General features: G+C 40.7%; 1 protein-coding gene across 3 annotated transcripts in view; it reads left to right on the plus strand.

The window, feature by feature from the left end:
* KCTD16 (potassium channel tetramerization domain containing 16) overlaps positions 1-14,904 on the plus strand; it is a 257,181-nt gene extending 242,277 nt beyond the window's left edge. For all 3 annotated transcript variants that reach the window (XM_019663412.1, XM_019663394.1, XM_019663404.1), the window contains exon 3: positions 10,593-14,904. In XM_019663412.1, coding sequence (XP_019518957.1) covers positions 10,593-11,047 — 455 coding nt within the window. In that variant the 3' untranslated portion in view covers positions 11,048-14,904. The remainder of the gene's footprint in view (positions 1-10,592) is intronic.
* The last annotated feature ends 11,372 nt before the right edge of the window (positions 14,905-26,276 follow it).

Here is a 26,276-nt window from a genome sequence, read left to right on the forward strand (position 1 = left end):
CTGGCCTCCCTGCCTTCATTCTTGCTCACCTGTTCTCTAGAGAACAGCCAGAGTAAGCTTGCAATAAAGACAAATCATGTAATTCACCTGTTAATATCAACCTTCTTGATGCTCTGATATAAAATTCTAATTCCCAAATGTAGCCTTTGAGGCCCCTGTCTCTCTCTGTCCAATTCCATTTTCTCCCTTTGCTCCTCTTTTGGCATATTCAAGCCACGTAGGTCTTCTTTCTGTTCCTTGCATGTGTCATCTTATTCCTACCTCAGGACCTTTGCATCCAATGTTCCTTTTGCTTGTAATGATTTCTCCATGATCTTCACAGGCTGGCTTCTTTTAGATATTAGGTCCCCACTGAAATGTCAACTTCCCTGAAGATGACATCAGACCATTCTATCAATTGCAACCTTACTTATCCCAACTCATTCCATCATACCATCATGTTTTATTTTCTTTGCAGCCATCACTACCTGACATTTTATTATGTTTTAATTGTTTATTTACTGGAATGTAAAATTTTTACTGGAATATGAAATCCCAGTGGCCAGCTGTGTACTCATTGCCTAGAGAGTATCAAACAGAAAGCAATCAAATAATATTTGCGTGCCAAGTGAGTAAATATGAAGATCAAATGAGGTATAATGAATGGAAATGGTTTTATACTATATTAAGTATTGTACAAATACTAGGTCTTGTAATATCTTCTTGCCTGCTAAGGCATGGCTCTTTTCAAGTTTTTGTCAAAGTGGAATAAGCAATAATTTCTAACTATCAAATGGGAACTTACTTTCCAAAAACTTATAAATCAGTGAAAGACAAAATTAGCACAAAGAGTAAAATAACATTTCTGATAAAAATTTTAAGATGACCTGTATACATTTGCTTAGGTTTCTGTTTTGCACCATTCCATTCTGTACAACTGCTCGTATATGGATGCAAGTCTGTCATATAGAATTATTGAAACAAAGGGATTTTTATAGAATTAAAGTAGAAACATAGGGGACAAAAAGAATTTGAGATAGTGTTTATGAGGAGAGAGATCAGGATTTATCAATTTGGATATTCTATAGGCCCATAAGAATTCCCAAACTGAACTCATTTCTTTCATCCTCACCTCACCTCCCCAGCCTCTTCCCCTTCCTGGTACCTTTTTCATGTACCTATTAGCCATTTGTATGTCTTCTTTGGGAAAATGTATATTTATTTCCTCTGCCCATTTTTAAATCGAATAAGTTTATGCTATTGACTTATATGAGTTCTTCATGTATTTTGGATATTAATCACTTGTCAGATATATGACTTGCAAGTATTTTCTCTCATTCTGTAGGTTGCCTTTTCATTTTGTTGTTTCTTTTGCTGTATAAAAGCTTTTTAGTTTCATGCAGTCCCACTTAATTGATTTTTGTTGCTTGGGCTTTTGATGTCTTATCTGAAAATCGTTGCCAAGACAAATCATCAAGTTGCTTTTCTCCTATGTTTTCTTTTAGGAGTTTTATGGTATCAGATTTTATGTTTAAGACTTTGATCCATTTTTAATTAATACAGTGCCTATCAAAATTACAATAACATTTTTCACTGAAATAAAAAAATATCCTAAAATTTGTGTGGAACCACAAGAGACCCTGAAAAGCCAAAGCAGTCCTGAGAAAGAACAAAACAGGAGGCATCATACATCCTGATTTCAAACTATACTACAAAGTGATTGTAATCAAAAGAGTATGGTGCTGGCATAAAAATAGACACACAGACCAATGAAATCCAATCAAGAGCCCAGAAATAAACTCCTGCATATACAGTCAATGAATATTTGACAAGGCAGCCAAGAATACTCAACGGGGAAAAGACAGTCTCGTCAATGAATGGTGTTGGGAAAACTGGATAGCCACATGCAAAAGAATGAAACTGGACTCTTATACCACTCTTTGGCTCTCTTTTATAAAAGCTCTTTCTCATCTACTCTTCAAAAGTTAATGAGTGTGTTACTAGTGGCCTAATTATAATATCAGTGCAGAGAGAAGGATATATTTAATAACCAGAAAGCAAACAATGTAGAACCCAAATATCTCTCACTCTAACTTCCCTGTGGTTATCACAGGGATCATTCTGTTTATTTTCCATCCCCTCTGGTCTAGAAATCATTAGTGCTAATTAATATTGGTCATACCCCTTTGCTTTTATTGCTTTTTGGATACATCTGTCAAACTACTTGGAGGACTGTTTTAAGTGAAGTAGGCATGGAGGTCTCCACAATTGAAGGATATTTCTCCCTATACAAGAAGGGTGAATTGGGCGATCTTATGAAGTTGTGTATTTGTGTGTAGTTAATGTGATTTAACAAAAATAGGAGAAACATATATAAAGGAGTAAGAGTGAGCTATCATTACAGTGCACAATTTGTCCCCTCTTTCAGCAATTCTTGTTGCTCTTAAAATCACTGCAGGTCAAGTATGACAATCCTTGCCCCAGAGCCAGAGGAAGACATATATTATGGACTCGTACATCAGGGATGTTTTCCTAAATATTACCAATCTATGCAAATAGGATCAATTCTTTGGTAGACAGCCCGTGATGAGAGTTGAAAGTAATGACATTGATTAAGTGATATGAAGGAAGGCAGGCTTTAGGTCAAAAGAAAAGGAAAAGAAACAAGAGATTATCTGTATTACCAATAAATTGAAATTGCCTTTCAAATATGTCATATATTGTGATTAATATTAATCTTGCCATTTGAGTATCTAAAGTAATTCAGTTATCTTTTCAAAGCCTACTATTCAGTCAGCATTGGATATATTCTAGGCACTGTGATCATGCATTTAAAAGAGATCTGGGTTTGAATTCATAATTTGCCACTTGTCAACTTTGTAACTTTGGATCAGATAATTAAGCACTTTGAGCTACAGTTTCCTCCTCCATAATAAGGAAAGAAGAATAATGTGTATCTAATGGGATTATTTTAAAGACTAAATTAGGCAAAATGGTGAGCAAAAATAACAGGCACATAACAGGTCCTCAATAAATTATATCTATTATTATTATGCTAAGTTTATGGTTTTAGAGGGATAGCTATTACTTTATTCACCATTGGGATCACTATATACAACAGGTGGCGAGAGAGCCTTAGTATGTCTCCTGAGAGTGTTAGTAAAATTTGTTGGGACTAGTGCCGCAAAGAGGCTGCCATTCTAGAGAGGAAACAAGTCATCCATAAATTAGCTTGGCAAAGTAGTAGTGCTTACCCCCTAAAGCACTGGCCAACATTCATGCAAGAATGGCACAAGTGCTCAAGACTCTCGTTGTAAGTAACGTAAAATTAACTCTCACTAAATTAAGCAAGAAGAGAGTTTCTTGGCTTATAACATCATAAGCCTAGGAACAGAGCCAATTTGAGACACTGCTAGATATGGGTTTCTGCCTCTTGACTATTTCTCAGCTTTGCCTGTTTTGCTTGCCTTCTTTCTGCATGAATGTCCTCCAACTGGTAGGAAAGATGGCCACTGGATGTACACCCTCTTAGCTGAGCAACCTCCCACATCATAGAGCGTATATTACCCATAAGTTCCAGAATAACAGTCCCAGTGAGGACTCTGATTCATCCGGCTTGGATCACATGCCCATGCTTAAATCGCCCACTTTGGTTGGGAGGTGGGAAGCTCAAAATTGGGTCCTATGTCCTCCCTTTGTGGCTAGGCATGGTACCATGGTTGATAGCCCTCCTGGGACAACACACATTAGGGAAGGGTAATTACTTAATTAGTAATTACTTATACATTTATTAATTAGTAATTACTTATACATTTNTTAATTAGTAATTACTTATACATTTATTAATTAGTAATTACTTATACATTTCATTCTAAGAGACAAAAGACCATTAGATATTGGACTGAGCAGAGTTGTCAAGGGACTTGTTGTGTAAGGGACTTGTTCAAGTTGATGAAAAACGGGTGAAGAAAATGGAAAAACGGAGTGGCCCAGATGAAGGGGATAGAAGATGAAACGGGATCCAGATGGACTGTGGGACTTCCCTGGGAAACAGGCACATGAGAATTTTGGAGCAGGAGTCATCAAGGAGGACCTTAGCTGGGACTAAGAGAAGGAGATACAATGAAGAGGAAGAAAACAAGAAAAGGGCAAAAATGACTTGGAAAATGAAATAAATGTGTCATTAAGGGACCCTTAAAAGAGCAAGGCAGTAGACCAGGAGGTCAAAAGTCACAATTTATTGCCTTATACAAACCATTGCATTGCTGTATTTAGAGAGAAACCCCATAGGTGAGAAACCTGAGCTAGGAGGGCATGCCTGAGCATCACCAAATTGGAAAACTATGTGACTAGAGACGAGGGATTGAATGGTTAGGGAGGTTCATTTTTACTTGTATAGTGCCTTTAGGAATTGTTTCATATGTATAAAGTAAATAATTATGAGTGATGATCGATGAAAAAACATGTATATATACATATGCAATTTGTCAATTTTGGATAGGCCTGTGGATTTTACCATTGTCTCTGTTGGTCAGCATGTTTTTGTCACATGCGTATTAAATGTCTAGTGATATTCCTAAATGTTTTCATTCCAATGACCTTTGCATGTCAGATTTTTCAGTCCTTTTCTTTTTCCAGTGGGAGGTTCACTGTGTCTCACACACACTCTAAACAAAAAATGACTTTCTATATACATCATTTGTCTTTTCTCCCATTCGTTTATCATGCAGGTATTTCCTGAGCATCTACCATATGCCCTGGAACCCTGGCCTGTATGTGCCCCGGAGTGTGCATTAGGATTCAGAAGGGGACAAATACAGGCCTTATGGTCTCGTGTGGGAAACAGGCACTAAACAAATAAACCTAGAAACACATCCGTAATTACATAAGGTGATGGTATGAAAGAGACAGGCTAGAGATTGGGACTGGCTAAAGTGGGTTGGGGGATAGCTAGGTTAGGCCCACCTGGGAAAGTAAGGTTTAAGCCAAGCTCTTGAGGACACAGAGCTAAACAGATGAAAATCTGAAGAATAATTGTTACTGGCAGAGGGAAGAGCAAATGCAAAACCCTTACAGTATGATAAGAAAGGGTGACAGGGCAGGAACTCGGGTGATAGCTTTCTTTTATTTCTCCTCTTAATGCCTCCATTCGAGCACCTGCTCCAGCAGGTCAAGGGCTCTGTCTTTCTTTCTTTGCATCTCGGGCAGGGCGGGTGTGTGGTTATTAAGCTGTTGTCTCCCGGCTCCAAACCCACCCCTCTCTACTGTATTGTATGACACTGACGCTGGGATCCAGTTAACCACACTTTTCGTTTGTCCAGCTGGCTTCCCGTGAGGTTCTATCCATCGGACAGGGAGACTGTGTGATGTGAGGCGAGGAAGGACCCCTTGCCTGCTTCAGCTCATAAGCATCAGCCCGTCTCTTACTTCCCCCAGAAGCAGTTGGTCCCAGTCCCTGAATTTGTTTTGTTCCGGAACCTTCAAGCCCCTTCAGGGATACCAGCGCCAGTAGCAGTATGCCCTGTTCAGATGACTGGGTGCCACCTCCACAGGACAACTCTTGCAAGCCTCCTCTTTCACTTGTATTGCCAGCACTAAGAGTGGTAGCTGCCTCCTGCTGTCACTATATTTGTCTCTTCAGTGTCACCCCTTTTTTTTTTTTCATTTTCACTCCTCCAATATCTATGTAACTAATTCCTTCCATTAAATTCTCCCTGTTAAGGTAACAGGTGGAATATCTGTCTTTCTCACTGATCTGACAGATGCATGGATGGTTTAACTGTCTGCTCTTGCCCCAAATTGCCCCTCTTAATGAGGAGCTCCAGCTGGGCCCTTCAAGGTCAAATGTCCATGAGGGGATAAAGGTCAATCACAGCAAGAAATGATGATTGTCAAGCCTGAAGATGCATTTTTCCCAGAAGCTCGCACAGCCCACCTATTCCCAATCTCCAGTATGCAATATCTTTTCCAAGGTTAGCAGAATTATAAAAACATCCATTTGGCCATTATTGACTTTTCAACCGGGATGCTAAGAATGTCTTCCAGCAGCCCCAATAAATTAAATCTGGCCACCTAGCTCCCAGACGGGCAGGCTCCTACATCATTGACAGAGAAGACATTTACAGCTGTGGCTGTAAATGATGTGCATTGTGCTCACACCATTAGCAGGTGGGCAGATTGCAGAGCTGCCTTTTTTAAAAATGCATAAGCACTTTGTGAGTTTGCTAAGTCATGTTGTGCTCAGCTCAGCTCAGAATTTTCATAGGGGAGAAATATTCTGTAGTCTTTCCTCTTTTACTTATTCTTTATGGGTAAGGACTTCCACCATTAGGGCTGCAGTGGAAAGGGACCATGTGCAGTCATACCATTTGCTTGCTTGGTCCTCAGTTTTTCAATGTTGTAAAACGTTGGAAGATTTGGATTTTAAGGACTAGGGCAATTGAGTTTCCTGCCCCTCCCCATTTAATCCAAACTACAAATTCCTCCCAGCTCTGGGTTCAACTTAGATGGTGTGTCTTCAGGTACACTTTTATTCTGGAAGACTCATCCATTTGATTTGTGAAATTCTAAGCACTGCACTGCAAAGGAGCTTTCCTTCAAACTATCCCCTGATCACACACTGTGTGCGAGGCACTGTCCACGCCTGTGGTTAGTCTCTGCTCCCACACCAAAGTCAACCATGACTGAATGCTCGGTAGACAGTTTTCCTGATGAGTCCAGTTATAACATCAGTGTCCTTCCTACTATGACGCTCCAGCCAGACCTAAGAATTGGTTGTGGAAACACATAATAATCATATCTAACAAGCTCCTGATTTGTTTTGTTGATCAGTGTCTGGCTTATACTAGAACAGAAAGGTATGAATGAATGGAATGCTTATTGGGGGCCCCAAATCATGAAACACCTTTACGTGAACTATCTCATTTAATTTTCCAAAAACCCCTGTGAGGAAGATATTTTTCAGATGAGGAAACTGAGGTAGAGAGGTGATGTAATGTATCCAAGCTGACCAATTGTGGGTCCTGACTCTGGAACCTGAAGTCTGCCCTGCTGTGTTATCAGCTTGATACAATTCAACATGTGCATTTGACTCATTCATTCATTCATTTATTCATTTATCAAACATTGATCAAATCTCTTATGTGCCAGTTAACAAAAATGATATAATATCCAACAAATTCAGAAATGGTTTATTTTAAAATGAGGTGGAGCTATTAGGCCCTTTGAGTAACAATTATTTAATAAACCCCAAAAAGGCAATAGATTTTTTTGCTTTTTTAATATCAATAAATCAGACTTTTCTTGGAATGAAATGGTTTTTCTCCCCACAGCTGGCTAACCAATTGTATCCTATTTTCTCCTCAGGATGGAGAGAATGATTATAGGCAGTATTGAGCAACCTCAGCAAATTGGGGGCAAAAGTATGTTGCAATTTGAAGTACCACAGTATCCATGAGGTTGTTATTTGCTATCATTGGGAGGGATTCTCAACTACCCTGAGTTACCTTTCATAGATTCTTCCACACTTCCCAGGCCTGGCGGGCACAGGCCAGTGGTCAGTGGGAAAGGCGAGGGTGAAAGTGTTAGCACTCATGCGGGTTACTTCTCTGTTCCACTTTCAAACTTCTGCTTGTGGTGAAGTTCTTGGTGAGGGGCGGGGTCAGACAGACCATGCTCCCAGAGAGGAAATGGGTGGTTATCTTCTCACATTCGATGATTTTTCAGATTTCACTGTAACTCTTCACACAGCACCTCCAGCCAGACTGCAGTAATCCCACCTTCTCCCTTGATTTCAACATAATATATCAACTTCAGAAGCCATCTCATGAGTCATCTTGCCAAAATGGTAAAATATTCAAATGTTCTGATAAAACACTGAAGCATGTGGTAGTATGACAGACCCCATTAAAATTAAGTTGTTCAATTTCACTTTAATAGTGATAGCGCCTAAAATGCGTGAAAAATCATTCTTCTATTTGCCTGGAAGCTGGAGGACCCCAGCTGATGTTTGAATCCATGATCATCCCAGCTGTTAAGGGAGGAGATAGCTGCCCGTGTGCCAGGATGTGGGCTTCACATGCAGTGGAGTGCTGCGTGCAGGTTCTACACGAATACACTGGGCTCCCTCACACGATGATGTTTGCGTTGTTAAATGGCTTTTAGAAAAGCTTTGACTTTCCCTCTAAGCCCCCTGACTGAAATGCTTTACCACGGGGAGAGTAGCTCTTGAGCAGAAAACCACAGGTCTTGCATTTCTGTGGGTTCAGCAGGTTTTATGAGCAACGTATTTTGTCTTCTTGGTTTAAGGTAATAGGCAGGTATATCCCAGCATACATTTCTCCTCCTCCTCCTTTCTGCCTTTCCTCTTTTCCTCTTTTTATTTATTTATTTATTTTTGTTTGTTTGTCTTAAGGTTAAGTTCAACATTTGAACTTTTCTCAAAAACGATCAAACTAGATCAACTCTGGATTGGTGTCAATTACATTTTTTTGACCCAATTAATTGGAGCCATTTCTCCATCAAGTCATATTAGTACGGGGAAGGCCGGGTGTGGAGACGGCGAGGCAGTCTCCTTCTGAAGGAGAGAAACCATCTCCTGGAAATCAGGGCTGGCAGACAGCAGCCCTCCCCTATTGCTGTGATTTTCAGTCACCAGCTGGCACGTGTTGAATGGTCTCTGTTGCATGGAAGATACGGATTTGTAATAGCCTAGGATAACTAGCACATTAGTGCCATGGCGATTCCTTCTGCCTAAATGGATTGTTGCAGTGCATTTAATGGGGATATAAATTCAGTGATTACTTAGTCCCATTTTCAAAAGTGGTTTGGAAGAGAGGGTATACATGAGAGACACTCTTGGAGTTGTGATTTACGGGGACTTTTTTGTTTTACTCCCTTTGGAAAACTGTATCAAGGTAAGTTGCTATAAATCGTTAAATCATCTAGCTATGTAGAGGGCAGGCACTGTACCAGAAGACAGGACATAGCTTTCCATATACTTCCCATCCTAGGTTTCCTCTACTTTGATCATATGTGAAATGGCAATAAAGTGTGACCTTATTACAAAGTGGCTCGTTATTTATGAGAATAAGATAGCATGCACATCAAAATTGGGTCGCCTGTAAAACATATAAAGATGCTACATTATCCTTGTCCCCAATACTATTGTGGTATCATAAAGGGGTTTTGTGTCCCTTTATTTTTTTTATGGCTTAAGTGCAACGGACTGTAATGAAGTGCCCAGTGCATAATATATGAACAGCAAACAGTATTGGGTTTGTGACTCCAAGGAGACTGTGGTTGTTTAGAGGGTGGGAAGCTGGAAACAGTGACTGATATTTAGGAAATGGCTTTGTGCCATGACTGTGAATTTTCTAGCTCAAGGAGCCACCAACTGTGTATCTGAAAAATGGCTTCCGTGCAGCGAGTCAGGACTCAGGGGAACAGGGAGAGAAGGAGTCACAGTGGCTTATGTGTAACCTAGTGGATCAGGTAACTAAAAAGTCCCCTGGTAGCTTCAGGTATGGCTGGATCCAGGTACTTAAAGGTCATTATGCAGATCCAGTCTTTTGCTGAATTTCTACACTGTTCCCTGATCTATTTGCTGGGGTTACAACAATGGACACTTCACTGTGCCCACCTTAGGGACTCATGATATAGTAGCTGAGATGCAGAAGGCAAAAAAGAATTACAGGAGAATGTGATATGTGCAATAATAAAGACACACGCACAAAAACCAACCAAACCATAATTCAGAGGGAAAAAAATGACATCTTTTCTGAGTTAGAGATGAATAAAAACTTCAGAGTGAAGTTAAACCTTGAATGTTGTTTGAAAGGAGAAGCAGGAATTTTATGGACAGGGATACTGAAGAAAACTGGTTAGTTGCCGTGCCAATGGTATTTGGGAGGTCTGTATTCAAATCCTAGCTCTGCCACTTACAATTTGTGCAAAGTGTGGCAAGTCGCTTAAATTCTCATGGTCCTAGTTTGCTTCTCTGGAGCTGCTGAGTTCATAGAATTATCATGAGGATCTGACGAACTGATGGGTGTGCAAAGCTTACACGGGGACTCTCACAAAGTAAGCCCTCCCTGACTGACAGCTGTCATTCCACCGTTACCCAACTGCTATCACATGGAGCATTGAATTAGGATTTAGCATCAGCCACAGTAAACTGGGCTCGCATTTACTGCGTGCTTACTGTGTATGAAGACGTCACTTGACTTACCTAAACTCTCTCATCGACAACTCCAGGTAGTAGCAAAATTGTTATCCTCATGTCACAGGTGAGGAAACCGAAGCTTTGAGAATTTAAGGGTCTGCCACCATAACAAGGTTAGTAAATGGTGTCGCTGAGTGTCCTTACCCAGGGCTATGTGACTGCAGTGCCCGTGGGTTTAAGCATTCTACTGTATTTCCTCTTACACCACGTGCCATTACTAACCTCCTTGCCTCACGGGGCATGGCTTCTGAAAACCACCCCTGTTTCTAAAAACATGCCCGTGGGTGCTTGTGCGCGTGTGTTCAGGGGCTGTGCTGCGACTCCAGCACATTATTTAATGTTAATTATTAATGGCTGGCATTAATCGCTTGGGTCCTGTGCTTCCTTGCAGGTGAGCCTTCTAGGTGGTCATCCTCACATTGCGATTGCTGCTGCAAGAACGGCAAGGGTGACAAAGAAGGGGAGAGTGGCACATCTTGCAACGACCTCTCCACCTCCAGCTGCGACAGCCAGTCCGAGGCCAGCTCTCCCCAGGAGACGGTCATCTGTGGGCCCGTGACACGCCAGACCAACATCCAGACTCTGGACCGTCCCATGAAGAAGGGCCCAGTGCAGCAGATCCAACAGTCCGAGATGCGGCGGAAAAGCGATCTGCTCCGGACCCTGACTTCCGGCTCCAGGGAGTCGAACATGAGCAGCAAAAAAAAAGCTGTGAAGGAAAAGCTCTCCATTGAGGAAGAGCTGGAGAAATGCATCCAGGATTTCCTGAAAATCAAAATTCCAGATCGGTTTCCCGAGAGGAAACACCCGTGGCAATCTGAACTGTTACGGAAATATCATCTATAGGGGAGGGCTGGGGGGTGGGAGAAGTAACAAACGGGGGAAGCATTTCCAATTCAACCTCCTGAAAGAAATTCCTATTCGAAAAGAAAACCAACTAACAACACACATTTGTTAGAACACAATGCCCATTGATACTCTACTGCCTATTTACCTAGTTCACCTTAACACATAAATCCACAGGGTAGATTTCTTTCCGGATGTGGAAGTATAAGAAAATCTTTTCTTTTCTTTTCTTTTTTTTTTTTTTGGTTATTTGTTTGTTTGTTTATCTTGATCCGGTGTGCTTAGTATCTTATATACAATGAGAGCCAGCTACATAAGAGTAGCTTGAGAGGCCTTGGGAGCCATATATCCCAAACGGGGTTTTCTCTCACCTTCTACCTCCCTCTTGTGAAGGAGAGAATGTGGTAGAAAGAGAGCTGGCCTAATGGCATCATGTTTGATTTCTGAATTTTCCTTTTCCCTTTGTTTAGGGAGTAAATGGGGGAATGGCAGATTTATATGACTTTTCACTCAACTCGATTATGTGCCAGTTGATATGGACTCCGTATGCATGAGGATTTGTGCAGCACAAGCACAACCAAGTCTGTATATAAACGCAGTGCACATGACCCCAGGGCCCGGGACGCTGGTGGGGTGTGCCCTGGGCCTGGCAGCACTCTCTCAGAGCACTTCAGCAGATGAGCCTCTGCTCTTTTCTTAAAACCCTTTTGGGAAGATTTCCCAGCCTCTCTCTTGGCAACACTTTCTGACATCGAATAACCCTCTTCATCAACAAATTGTCTTATTTCGAAATTAACATGCTCAGACTTCCTTGTACTGCCTCGCTCTTTCTCTGGACTCAGAGAGGGTGAGAAGAGCTGTTCAGACATTCTTTGTGTTAAACATTCACATCCACAAAAGTCACTACCAAATGGCCCCACACTCAGCCTTCTCTACCCCGAGCTGAGCACTCCTTCTCTCACTTTTCTGAGTTCTTACTGCCTATGTTTTACTGGTGTGGCCTTTCCACATAATCCACATTAAATTCTCTGTGTTCCCACATGGTGGTAAAGGTAAGAACACCACTCAGTTCACACTTGAATCAGGGTCCAGCCTTTTCTTTGTTGAAGAGGGAATTCTACTCTACACACTTCCTAATAATTACTCATAACTTTTTTAACCCACAGTGCTACATTGTTACTTTCTTGTAGCCGATTGTGTTTGCCTTTGGGATTCTGGGATTTGGCTGTGTCTGTACTAGGATTGGCTGTCATTGCTGTCATGTCTGTGAACAACCCAACTAGATAGCTGGAGCTCCGAAATTAAGGCTTGGGCTTTCTAAACTATCTTTCTTGATTACATCCTTGACCCGTATTGACACAGCCAAAAATAAACTGTTAATAGCCATCCAGCCATGTGACTCTGTATTCTATTAATGTACCAATAGCTCTTTCGTAGACTTGTGGTAAATGAAGATTAAGAGACCAGGTTTTATGTTTTGCTTTCCTCATGCATTTCAATGGGAACTGAAAAATAATTTGTCAATCATTAATTGTGTGCCAAGCACTCCTAATTATTTTTAGTGTGTGTGTGTGTGTGTGTGTGTGTGTGTGTGTGTGTGTGTGTGCATATGTATCACAGGTAATAAAGGCCAGTGGGTGATGTCTGTAGGAGGGGAAAATAATGACCAATTGCTTCTTTTTGACAGCTTTCATTGATGCACATTTATTATGTAAGAGTTTCGGTCTTGATTCCTGTTATTAGTGCTCATTTGTCTATGGATATCTTTCTGAACTTTTGTAATTCTTGCCTTTAAACCTGTGCGACACACCCAGCCAATGTTTCCTTGTGACGATTTGTATGGAGTTAAAAGTTTTACTTAAGTGAAAATGAAAGTTTTACTTGGGGAGTTCAGTTGTCGAGAGAATTATAATTTATGAATTTAAATGGTGTTCTTTTATGTATTAATATATTAGCAGATGTTTGATCTTAACTGCAACATAGCTTTGTAAAGCCTGCCAGTATGTCTTCATTCTTTTCAGTGTTTCTTCACACCGCATCAAAATACCATTCTCCTAATAATAGAAGATCCTGCAAAAATAAATCCCATAAAATAACCCCAAACTCACTGTGCTCAAATGATTCTTGTAACCCTAACTGGAAGTGCTTTCAAAGAGTTGGGGCCTAAATAAGGTGGCCTAAGTCCCAGCTACCTTAAATGTTAGACCTGCCTTTAATGGAATCAAGATAGAAACACACTTGTAAGAATTAGAGAACTAGTATTCTGGCAGTCAACCCATTACTTCAACTATATACTTTAATTAAACACTTCAAAGAAAAGGTTCATGGCATTATTTTGTCCCTTGACCTGTCATGAATTTTTTTTTTCTGCTGAGGCATTCTTTATACCCCTACTCAACAAAACTAGTGTTTGGAAATCTGTTTAAAACAACAACATTTTTCATCTGGGCCAACTCTAGCCTAACACCCACCCCGACTAGTCCAGAGGGCTCAGACAATAACACAGTGTTCATTTGCTTGGCTGTTGGTATAGAGATGAATACAGACCTGTTCAGTAAAAAACTCTGAGGAGGCACTAAGTAAATGGAAATCTTCAGTCCTAGTTTGAGTGGAGTTATCAAGTGACATCTCCGTGGCCTGCAACATTGGAAATGAGTTCTGGGTAAGTGAGTTATAAGATTAAATGCTAGTGGTCCTGGTAGTCAGTTTGACTCATGCCTGTTTCCCTGGACTTAAACTTGTTTTAAGAACATTTAGTTCAATTCTGGGCAGAACAATATGTGGGGCTTGCCTCTTGAATACTGGTTATGACAAGGACCATAAGTTGCTGATATGAAGATGCTAATCGCATCCACGGGGTCAGATGAATGAGGAATCATACGTGTAGAGTCCCACCTTAGGTTGCCTCCCAGGAAATCCTGCAGTGCTAAAATGCAGTGAGCGTGGGGAGGTCCTTCCCTCCAGGTATGTGGTTCTCCTGAAGTCAGAAACATTATTTGTAAAATTCTCCTCACTATCGAAAGGGGAGTGATCTGTGCTGATCAGGAAAACGGGAAGACAGGAAAATAAACCTGTGAGATCGTGGTGGTAGTGTGCTCTCCCTGCCTCTGCTGAGAAAAACATTGCACTGAGATGTGGCCATAAAACAAGAAAGTGAAGTGGCTTCCCAAATATGCAGTGATGTTATCCTTTGTAATTGTAGGCACAGTTATCTTACTGGAAATGCATGCATGGTGAATTAAAATAAAAGGGGAACAATGCACAAAACTGTAAGTGTTCCCTTCACTCTTTATTCCTCTATAGCTATGTTACCCCCAAACAAGTGATTTGGGGGGGGCACATTTATTAATGGGGAGTCAACATGGAGTTTTTCACTCTTCAGTTGTTTGATTCAGAGGCATCCTTATCCATAGACACAGATGTGAGTCGTTCATTCTAGGTTCCTTTAGTTGCCACTGCTTGCGCTTCTGGATAACTTTTGCTTCTCTGGATTTTTTACTCCTCTCTGATTATTCTTTGCCTGTACTGAGCAAAACATGCTCCAGTGAGAAAATTAAAGGCATATATGGTGTTTTGCAAAATTACTTGATGCCATCTCCCATAATGGAAGCCAGATTTCGATTCTCATACATTTTCCTTTGCTACAATTTCAACCCTCCAACTCTGGAGTTATCATGGTAGATTAATCCAGAGCCCTTAAGTGCTAGTATTTCTGCCATGCCCTGGAAGAGAATATGCCATGGAATTTGACTAACCTTGATCTTCTAGGTGATCTTTACTAAAATTAATAAGACACTTTCCGTGAACTTTTAGGAGGAATTATCTGCCACCTCCACCTGACATAGCAATTTATAAAGGAAAAAAAAAATAATAAAGGCCGTTATTTTTCCCCCCCAGTGACTCTGTGGCAGATAAATGTTTTTGCCAATTTGCATGCTGGGTTATAGGTTTAGCATGGACCATTTCTCTCTTTAATGTCTTGATATATTGGTATCTTGCAATCTTTGATGGCCCACTGTTCCAATTTATTTATTTTCTTTTACATTGTCAAAAGAACACACGAGAGAAAGAATCGGAGTTTCTGTGTTCGAAGTTCAAATGGAGTTAGCTGTCATTTGTACAGGACTGCACAATGATTAATATCTGCAGAGAAATTAGACCACATGAAACCTGCTGGAATGAGTTTGATTTATATTGCTTTCATCAGTTTGCTTTTAGATGAAATGGTTATTGCTCTCTACCCCTGCTGAAAGAAAAGAGTCTTAAACTCTAATAATCACAGCACTGTGATGCAAACACAGCGCTTATTTGCTTTAAATGTCTGTTTTTCTCATCTTGCCATGTACGCTGGAATGGAGATTCTCTTCCCAGTGACCTCTCTTACAGTGTTTTTCAATACTCAGCATGCACATAAATCATTTGTAACAGTTGTAAAAGTGCAGATTCCTTCCTCCTAACCCCACAGCATTTGATTCAGAAACTTCAAGTAAGGCCACGTAATCTTTACTTGGGGCTACCATCCTTAATGATTTGGATGGGATGGTCTATGGACCTTACTTTGAGAAATTCTGCTACTTACGGACAAGGTAGCATTTCTCTCACTTCCTCTCCTTTTCTTTCCACTACAAATAAGTCAAAACATGGATTATTCATGATCTTAAGAGAATAGGCCCAAAGGAAACCATCCCAGGACTAGGATAGAATAGAATTCCATGATTCCTTAGCCTTTTATCTATCAACCATGACCTCTTCTCCATTTTGTGTGTGCTTGTTCCTTTTATTTATTTCTTATCAAACTGAAAGCCTCCATTAATATAGCTTTATCCCTGGGTAGATGGGAGCACATCTCTGAGTGAGATGCATCCTAATGATGTCCAGCAGGGAATAAAAATAATGACCTTGCCCTAGGAGAGTTGTTCTGTTCCAGGCCCTTATACAGTTGGAGTAAAAGGAACTTGTGATCTATAATTTAATGATATGTAAGCCCCAAAGGTGGGTCCATTAACTGCACATACAAACATCACCAAAATGAATATGAAATAGTCAGTGAATTTAGTCATATCTCACCCATAAAATCCTGAGTCATTGAACTGTTAAGTTTGTCCAATTTGACTCAAGGAGGACTTATGAAGCTCTCAGCGAGTTGAAGATCCTGAACCCCAACATTAACTAAAAACTTCAAGCAAAAAACCCATGAGGGAGAATAAATACAAAAGAAAGAGATAAGGAATAAATTCAACATAATGGTCGTATTCCATGTGGAATGGCACATTGATCATAGCCACTCCGATCATAGAAAAAGTTTGAAGGGTTTCATTGATCCAGTTGGTCCTGTCCATATTACAGAATAATTGGAGAGGTACCAATTTCCCACACGCTACAAGAAATAGAGAACGGATGGCTTACATTCATGCCTATCATGATCATCAGTGAATATTTAAGTAAGCCTGCTGCCAAAAGAAAGTGGAAAATGGTTTGTGAAACTCATGAACTTGAACGACTAATTAAGATTATTTGCCCATGATTTGGTGGTTTTTTTAATGTTAAATTTGATTCTGCTTGCTTCTTTTATTTCCCAAGTGGAATCCCTTTACTTGCCTCAGCTTCCTAACCTTTAAAAAATGTTCCTCTTGTTTGTGAACAAATTGTGTTGTTTATTGGGTAAAGAAATTTTAGTTCTTTAACTGCCATCCTTGCTGTATTTATTTTGACAAGGCTAAAGAAAAAATGTGTCCTAGCCCAGCAACTATCAAGGGGCTTGTCCTGGGGCAGAGCGGTGGTGACATTGCTGTTCATCAGCATCCAGAAATCACTTATATGCCATGTGGAGGACTTAGCAAGTTTGCTCTTTTCTCCAGCAACCTCTTCCATCTTGTCAGTTTATTCTTAGAATTGACCTTTAGCTAATTTACCTGCATTTGCACAATAAAAATCAACATTACTTCAGACTCTCTCCCTGATGATGTGGGCTCTGTCCATTACAAGTGGAAACAGGATTAATACACAGCCAAGGAGTAGAGAAGGGTTGCTTTCTAATTACACCTGTGTGTGTGTGTGTGTGTGTGTGTGTGTGTGTGTGTGTGTGTGTATGCACACGTGCAATTTTTAGGTCAGTGTTGAGTCAGTGGCTAATGTTCATGTAATGCTATCTGATTTCCTGGAAAAAGTTTAAACTTTGCTTACAAAGTTTAACAGCTTTTAATTCAGCACAATAGTTTTTCTGTACTTAGTCTGTCAGTCCTTGAAAATGTTGGGTAAAGCTGGTCTCCTGATGCGAAATTCAAACATCGCAGATTTCTGGGTGAAAATCAAACTCATTTTCATTCATATAGTCACTAGTGGTATCTTACTCAGAGAGAGAATGAGAGAGGGAGGGAGAGAGGGAGAGAGAGAGAAATGAGAAAAAGAAAAAAGAATGCATTGAAATCTAAAATAAGATATGCATTGATTGTTAGCAGTTTTTCTCAGTTGTTCTCAGTTGCAGACAGTGGTCAGTGGTTTACCCTTGTGCAGGAGAGACAGAAACAATTTCAGGAGACACTCTACTCTGACTTGTGTGGGAATCTGCACTGAGGCAGGGGCTCTCCTCCCAGGCACTTTTGCCAATGCGTAGGGACATTTTTTATTGTCCTGACTTGAGAGGTGCTACTAGCATCCAATGGGGAAAAGCCTAGGGAGGCTGCTGAACACCCCACAATGCACAAGACAGCCCCCCACAAAGAATTATTCCACCCTAAATGTCAGTAGCACTGAGGTTAAGAAGCCCTGAGTTAAGGGTTGGCTCCAGTTTTTCAAGGCATTTTTCCCATGGAGACAAGAACTTCTGGGTTAAGAGATAGGATGAAATGCAACAACAATAATTAGTGCCACTTTAAATCTGCAGATAGTTTATTTGAAGCGAAACACAATTATCTCTTTACACAGATGTGAACGCTGAGATGTAGAGGAATAAATACATCATATTTTCCCAGAGATCCAGCAGTGATGGGCAGGCCTGTGGGGTAGGTCCCTGTCTTCTGCTTCCATCTGTTTCTGCCTCTGAAGAATGACATTTCAGTGAAGTCATCCACCTAACCGCTAAATGCGTTCATCATAAAGCACTTTGGAAGCATTTTCAGTTCACATGACCCTACCTGAGATGTTTTTCAAACTTATCAACAGTAGACAATGAAGTGCTCTCAGAAATGGAACAGAAAAGGGGGAGCAAGAGTGATTAGAATAGGCCAATGATTTCACTGCCCTTCACTGCTCATTGTGGTCTTTGCTTCTTTAGGTGGAATAGCCCCTCATTAAGATGACATTGAGATCTTGGAAAATATGATTCTCAGACTCACCATACAGGTGGCCCCTAGGCCCTTGTTTTGAAAGATGTGACAAGTCTAAGCACAGGCCCTGGCTTCTGAACCTTATGATGTCATGTGTATGTACTGACTTTATTACAACGCAAAGCATATTTGTGTCTTAAATAATTTGACATTTTTCTTCTAATTTATCATGCCACCCTCCCAGTAATGGATCAAAGGTCTGATCACTCTACCCCTATTGTATATAAGGGGAACCGAGGACCCAGAGCGTTTAAGTCAGCATTCATTTATCCACTTGTTCATTCATTCATTCGGCAGGTATTTGAGTGCCTGGCATTTCCAGTCTGTGGTGAGGTTCTGGGAGGGAATCAGACTTGGGAGATAGAGCTGGAATTCGGATCACCTAAATCCTAGACTAACATTATTTTTTCCTATAGTTCTGATCATTCTAGATTTAGAGTTTAACTATTTAAATATAGTTACTGATAATGTATATTAAGGAATTATTATTATGTGCCCAAAATGCCACTAAGTGCTTTATATAAAGCCTTATTTCATTGAACCCTATAAAATAATCCAATGAAGTAGGCCCAGTGACTGCCCTGTTTCTACAAACGAGGTCAGTGAGGCTCAGCTAGCACAACTCGACAGCGGCAGACCCAGGTTTTCATCTGTGCTTACTGGACTCCAGAGGCTGATGGCTTAACCACCTCACTATATAATCTTTTCCTTCTGTTTTCTGTATTTCATCTGTTCCTCACTTCTTCTACTCCAAGCAAAGGTAGCGAGAAAGAATCCATCCTGACATCCTTCCTGGAGTTACTAGCTATTTTAAATTGCAAATTCCGTTGGACAGGCATCTTCCTCAGAGATGAAGGAAAGGCAGATTTGGACAGGTAGTTTCGTCTAACACACACTGTGCTTTAAGGCACAAGCCTTATCAAAGGGCAGTAAGAGTGTAGACCAAGTATCTGGTAGTACTGATAACCCTAAGAAACCCAAAGCGGCAAGATGGCTTCCATGTCTAGAGGACTGCAGCTACTGTTGCTGTGCTGTTTACAGGTGAGCAGGGCAAATCTCATGAGAGGTAACCTAGGTGTATGTGCCCATGTGTGTATAGGCTTGTATCTGCTATTTTCACCTTTCAGCTTTTTAAGCAATCTCGGTTTTTGTTCAAGACAGGTTAGAAATCCAAATATGACTGGCTGCCCCCAGCCCCTCATCATTACTGTTCTAAGTTGGAAAAAAGAGGCAGCTACAGGAAAGAAACTGCATTGAAATATGCGTGTGTGTATGACAGCAGTGTGTGTATGTATGTATGTATGTTATGTATGTGTGTTTATAAAATGTGCATATTTGTATATATGTTTGTACATCTCTCTAAATGTATATATCTATATCTATACATATGTATACCACACATAAACAAATTTTATAGTTTGAAACTGGAATCTTGAGTTTGAGGGACGATGATGATGATAATTTTTATTTGGTTTCCTAGACAGTTTAATATAGTTATGTTTTCCAAAATTCCCTTCTATTATGAGTGTATGTATTTATTTATGGTGCAGAAAATATGATTAAAATACCTTGGTTTAACATCTATAGATACAAACCAAACAAAAGTGCATTTAAGGAAAAGCTAAGCTTGTAAAAACGGGCTTTGTTATTTGAACCATTTGTTGGAATTTCAAACTCTGTGTTTTTAAACATTTTTATTCAAAAAAAAAAGAAAACACCTCACCAAATGAACATGAATGATGTTTAGGAAGAAAGTAATAAGAAAACATAGGTCTATGAAAGCACAAATCCAACGGTTGTCATGCTAATGGTACTTCACCTACCTATTGGTCAATTTACTATCTCCTTATTGATCTCACTTCCTCATTCACGGGGGTCCCTGTGGCCCTACAGGATTTGTAGGTCAAGCTGATTATCTCTTTAATTATTTTAAGGCTATAGTAAATAATTTATAATATGTACATTGTAAATATATACTAAAGCTCAAGGGTACATTATAATAATACCCAAACACTTTCTAGACTCCAGCAAATAACCCTTTAAGCTTGTTTATACAGATACCAAAACAGATGCTCAAAGAAGCAACAACATAAAGTGAAATGAAAAAAAAAATACTACTTATCTGTTTTGGCATCGTATAGACATAATAACCAAAAGACTAACATCTGGGCACTCTTGAGGACACAGTAAGTTATGCTCTCATCCTAGTTATGTGCTTTGCATATTATGGGGAATGTGGGAAGTGTTTCTGGTCTACCTATGCAAACAGAGCTTTCCTGGTGCTCCTTGGAACCAGTGTGTCTGCACACAAGCCCAAACCATCAGAAACTCAGCCTGGCTCCCAGCCCAGGGCTCTCCCTCCCAGGGACCTGTGAGGTTTGCTCATACAATCAGAAGCATTTGCACTCTAATCCAAAAGGGTCATTTAGTTTTTTCCATCGCCTCCCTGTAGATGCGATCTTAAAAGCATACAAAAGAAAATTAATTTTGAAGCAATTAAATGTTTTAATTAGGTTTAAGGACACTTGATAGAGCAGTTGTTTTCCCCCCAAAATTTTGAAGCAAAGGGATGTTTTACATCATCCCTGGCTTCAAGTTCCTCTATCATTTTCCTTCATTTCTTTCTTTCTTTCTTTCTTTTTTTTTTAATTTTTAATTCCAAAGGAGAATCTTGAATCAGGAGAACTTCCCTTAAAATATTCTGCTTAGTTTAGAGAAGGACAGATACATGTATTTTTGTAAGTCATGGGGCTGGAGAAGTGGGGTGCCAAGCCCCTCATTCCCCTGTTTCTGATCTAAGGAAATGGATTCCTGAATTAGTGGAGTGGTATCCTACTTAAAATACACCGACACGAGCTTAGGGGAGCTGCGTTTCTGAGAGTCCCACTGACAGCTGTTAGGAGGATCTCCTGTAAATGGGTCACCACTTAGATTAGTGATGGCTTCCAGGTTGTTTCTCTTATAGGAACTTAGTCTGTAAAATCAAGAATCTTTGTGTAGGCTGAAGGCATTGAACTAATGACCTCAGTTGAATTCCTGTTCCCTTCATCTTTCTGAGCCAGCAGAGTACTGGGTCAAACCTAACAAACAAAATAATTGGTCCATGTTAAATTAACATGTTTAAATATTATCAGCATCACCCTGGACACTTATGAAGACCCTGTTGCTTAGGTTACCCTGGAAATCATCAATATAGTTTTCCGGGGATTCTCAAGCTCCTCTTACATCCATCCCTGAAGCTTCGAATGCAATGTCACCACAAATAGGGGAGTCTGAATTTTTCTGGGACTAACGCTGAGTGGTGATCCATTGGCGTTTTGCTCATGTTACTTCTTCCTGGCCTCATTCACGTGCTTCATGACTTGGGTCAGTTTGCTGAATATTGATGTATATCAAGTGACACCCACTAAAATTACCTCTTCTCCTTCCCAATGCAGTTTGCTTGTACATAAGTGTAATGTCAAATTGTTTACAGGTCCTCTTTGTGTGTAATTGTGATAGCAGAGTTAGCTCAAACTTTAAAGGAATTTGTTTCCTGAATGGTGTTAAAATGAATGTGCTTATTACAGTATCAACATCGCTAATTATGGACTCAACAGGATTGCATGTCTGTATGTTGTCAACTCCCAGCCACTCGGTTATTCAGCAAAAAGTCTGTGAATAGCAAATATCCATAAACTGCTGTGACTCTGATAATCCAGTAACTGTTATTACCTTGGTATGTAACACTGTAGAATTTAGCCTGCTGTATTTCTTTCTTACCTATTTGTTTTTATGAGAGAAACATGGTAAAAGATAGTACTCCTAATCGTCCCAGTGGAATTGCACACCATTTTGGCAATCATTGGTCCACCCACAAGGCAACTGCCTATTGATGGAACAGTGACCCTGAGTAACATATAAATATACACATACATATCTATGTATGCAATATCTACGATGCTGATGACTCACTGCCAATGGAAACAAACTACTATTTTCTTTGGAATCATTGATGGATATAAAAAAAATTAATTTGCTATTAACTGCTTTCATATTCTGTTTAGTTGTTATAATATGGTAAATGATACAGGTACAGTATCAGTATTGTAAAATTGTGTGGTGAAAACTACAAGAGTTATTCTGTGGATATATATTTTAAAAGGCAGACCAGAAACTATATTTCAGATTCTTGTGTGAATATAATTACAGAAATAGGTAACTATTTTTTATGTGTTTCCATAAATGACTCCATTTCATATACATTGTAATTTAGCACCGATCATAATAAATCATTTGGTAACATTTAGTTGTTATATGTATATATATATTTTTTTCAGTATACATAAGAGACGGATGATTCAACATTATTTCATGCTAACTCAAGAATTTTAGATGAAAGGTAATTACCATTGCAATTAGTTTATTTCTGGTTTGTTGTGGCAGCTTGCTGGATTGTGGTGTAAAAAGAGAGACTTAATATGTTGGTTATTTAACATTCTTAGAATGAGATTACAAGGAGTCAAGGCTTTGCCTCTATCTCTTAATTGAGTGGCTTTACACTGTTTCTCGAGCCTATTTAGACTTCAGTTTCCTCATCTGTAAATAGAGAATAAAAACAATAGATACCTCATAAGGTTCTTGTGAAAATTAAATTAGATAAGCCAAGTAAAGCATTTAGCACAGTATCTAGTACATTAAATAAATGCTTAATAACCCCATCCATTCTTTCTACTATTATCCAAAATGCACATTTTAAAGAGGAGTTTGGCTTCAACACTCTGAATATTCAGCTTTTCTCTTTAGCTTTTTAGGGTGTTGCCTATACAGCTAAGCACTCAGTATGTTTTTTAATCAAAAGGGAAAATTGTACAGAGAAAGACGAGAATGCCACCCCTTGGAGGGACTTTGGGAATAATTCCACCTTTTGCTGCTGAGAGGTGTATTCAGCAGAACACTGGTTCCAGGATATGTGCTGAAAAAGGGGAGAGAATTGGGTGATGTACAGACTGGGAAATATGACCTTTGTACAACCCCCACTTTGTCATTTTAAAATGCTCCTTATCATAGTTAAAGCCCTGGGAGTTATGCAGTAAAGGTACTTTCCAACTTTCTTTAACCAGCATCTCCAAGACTTCTCTCACAAGGATGCTTCTAGTTTTGAAGTACAATTTTGGGAAATACTAGTTTAGCTCAATGTCCCCCTTGTCCCGCAGGGAAAGCTGAGACCCAGACATGGGAGGGGATGCATGCAGATGTGGTGGTCCTGGGTCTAGAACCCCATCTATCCCTCAGGCTAGGACACCTCCTCCCAAACCATGCTCCCGTAGATTGACAGCAGTCACGGCAGTGTCCTGAAACACTTCTCCTAATTCACAACATCTGTCCTGCACAGACCCAAAGTAAGAGTCCCACGAGGTAGGGCAGGCCAGGCAGGAGGAAGGTGAGGACCCCAGTGCACGGGAATCCCTAGACTAAGTCACCCCTGAGATTGCCCAGGGGCAGGCGTGGGCCTGCTTGGGCCTCTCTAGCTATCATTAGAGATATTGGGCCATTGGGAAAATCATGACGCATTTTTGCGTTGAAAAACATAGAAAAATATACCATGACTTTCCTGACAACCCAATAGACGCTACTGTGACACAGATGCTGGGTCATGCTGTCCCTCAGACCGTTAGAGAAATAAAAGTTTAGATAGATGAAATGGGAGGGGAATTTTTCCTATGAATCCTTATATGGGTGGCCATGGACTTGTGTTCAAAAAAAAAAAAAAAGAAGAAAGAGAGAAAACCCTTGTGTTGAGAAATTGTGAAGTCAGTGACCTTCAGAGCCTAAGAAATTACTTAAGTAGAGCCAAAAATGTCATTAGACGCAGGTCACAGAGGAAGGCTTTGCCTCCACTGTTCCAGAATATAATATAGACCATCAAGGATCAACATCAAGAGGAAACATTGTTTGCAGGCTTACAGGCTGCAGCTTGAAAGAACGAGCAACAGCGAGGAATTTATCGGTCCCCTCTGCTCTGCTTAGTACAGCAGCTCGATTCTCCACAAATCAAAGGTCCCACAAACACTCCCTAGAACCTCTGCAATGTGGGTAGTGAGGACATAAAGCCGCTCTCTCTACTTACCTGGGAGCCCGGATGGAAAAGGAGGTGGAAAGACGCCCCCTCAAGCTCTTTGGAGACATTTGGGTGGAGCATGTCCTCATCAATCTCAGCACTGTAGTCACAAAGAACCAGTGACTGCGAACAGCCACCATCAGAAAAACTCATCCTTCTGACAAATTGAGTTGAACAGGACTTGATCAGGATCATAGTGTTCGGAAGGAGGGCAGTGAAATAGGGAAACACACTACGTTCTCAGACAATACTTCTCTCTCCCCTCTAATTTCAAGCCAAAGGCTGCGTTCCCTCCAATGCCTAAATCTTGACCCCAATGGCAGCTGCCACTGAGACACATTACTCTATGCGTTTATCCCAAAAGGGGTGGGGAACAACCCCCTGGCCAGGCAGAACACATTTGGCTTCAAATAGGCCAGACTCACCTTGAAGCCTTAAAGGTAACAACAGGTCGGGAGCAAAGGCCCAGGAGGGCAGGTTTTCCAAATGCTCAGACGCCCCGAGAGCCCCAGGTACATCCAGGGAGCTACAGTGTAGTCTCAGCAACCATGTCTTGAAAGCATCGAAAAGAAAGCCTGGGCACCAAACTCAGTCTCAGTCTTCAGCTCATTTTCCCCTTCCTCCTGACTCACCATATAACGTGTCTCTAGGGGAACAAGAAACAAAACGCTGTAACGTGAGGGTCGCCAGTACTTTGAATTAGACTGCTGTTCCTCTGTGAGTGGGCCTGGGCTCCAAGGTGCTGTCTGAACCTGTGTGCTCCCTGGTGGATAGGAAGCCATTCTTCTGATGTCTCCAAGACACTGAATCGCAAAGCCACATGCACCCCTACACAAACAGAGCGTTTCTTCTTTCCATCTCTCCTGGCTCCTCCAATTTCACATCTCTGCATTTCTGGCTATCTCTTTTTATTCTGTCTTCTCTTTGCATGTCTGATATGCAGAGTAAACATGTTGAATAAACCACAGCACCCCTTATCTGACGCCCTACCCCCACCCTCACACTTCTGACTAGGCCTCAGCTTCCTCATCTGGTCTGTACATAAGGACTTTGGAGGAGATACTTCTATGCACCATTGTGCCACTCTCTTCTCTACTAATGAATCTTCACCTTGGCCTCACCAAGGCCTCCCACTTGGGGGTGTGGGTAGGAGGGGGCCACAGGAGCCTTTGGTGGCCCCCACAGATTGACCGTTTCAGATTGTCTGAGAGGAAACAGCTGGTCCACCTAAGAGAGGACGAAGGACAAGAAAGAGGTAAGTTGGATGCTGGTGGAGCCATCAAACTGTACTGTCCCAGGGTTATTACAAATGGATAGACTCTCCTCTTCCCTCTGACAATGGACCCCCCAGGCGGTGAAGTGGTTACACAAGCCCTTTTCCTGCTGATTTCCGCATGTGCCCAGGTGTAGGGACGCATCTCCTGCCTTACCCAGAGTGGCAGCTTTTGTTTCAGCAAGCCCGGTGTAAATCCCCATGTTACTGTCTGTAGATAGTTGAGAAGGGATTGGGAAAGGTGGATAAACAGTAAAGGAATTTGACTTAGAGATGGAAGTGCCATAAGTGGCAGTACATTGGTCTTCCTCTCCCTGGCCCCTGGGAAAGGGTGTCCCTTCAGTGCCTGGAAATAATAAACTGTCCGATTTCTTCCATATAAGGAGATGGATGCTCTACTCTCTCTGCCACATGATATTAAAAATGCGAGAGGGTATGAAAGGGGAAAAAGAGATGTCGATAACAATCAGGTCTGTTCTGTTTTTTGTCTCTCTTTTCTCTGCCGGAGCAAATGAATTGCATGGCGCTTAT

Source organism: Hipposideros armiger, unplaced genomic scaffold (genome assembly GCF_001890085.2).
Source record: "Hipposideros armiger isolate ML-2016 unplaced genomic scaffold, ASM189008v1 scaffold_11, whole genome shotgun sequence".
Taxonomy (NCBI): domain Eukaryota; kingdom Metazoa; phylum Chordata; class Mammalia; order Chiroptera; family Hipposideridae; genus Hipposideros; species Hipposideros armiger.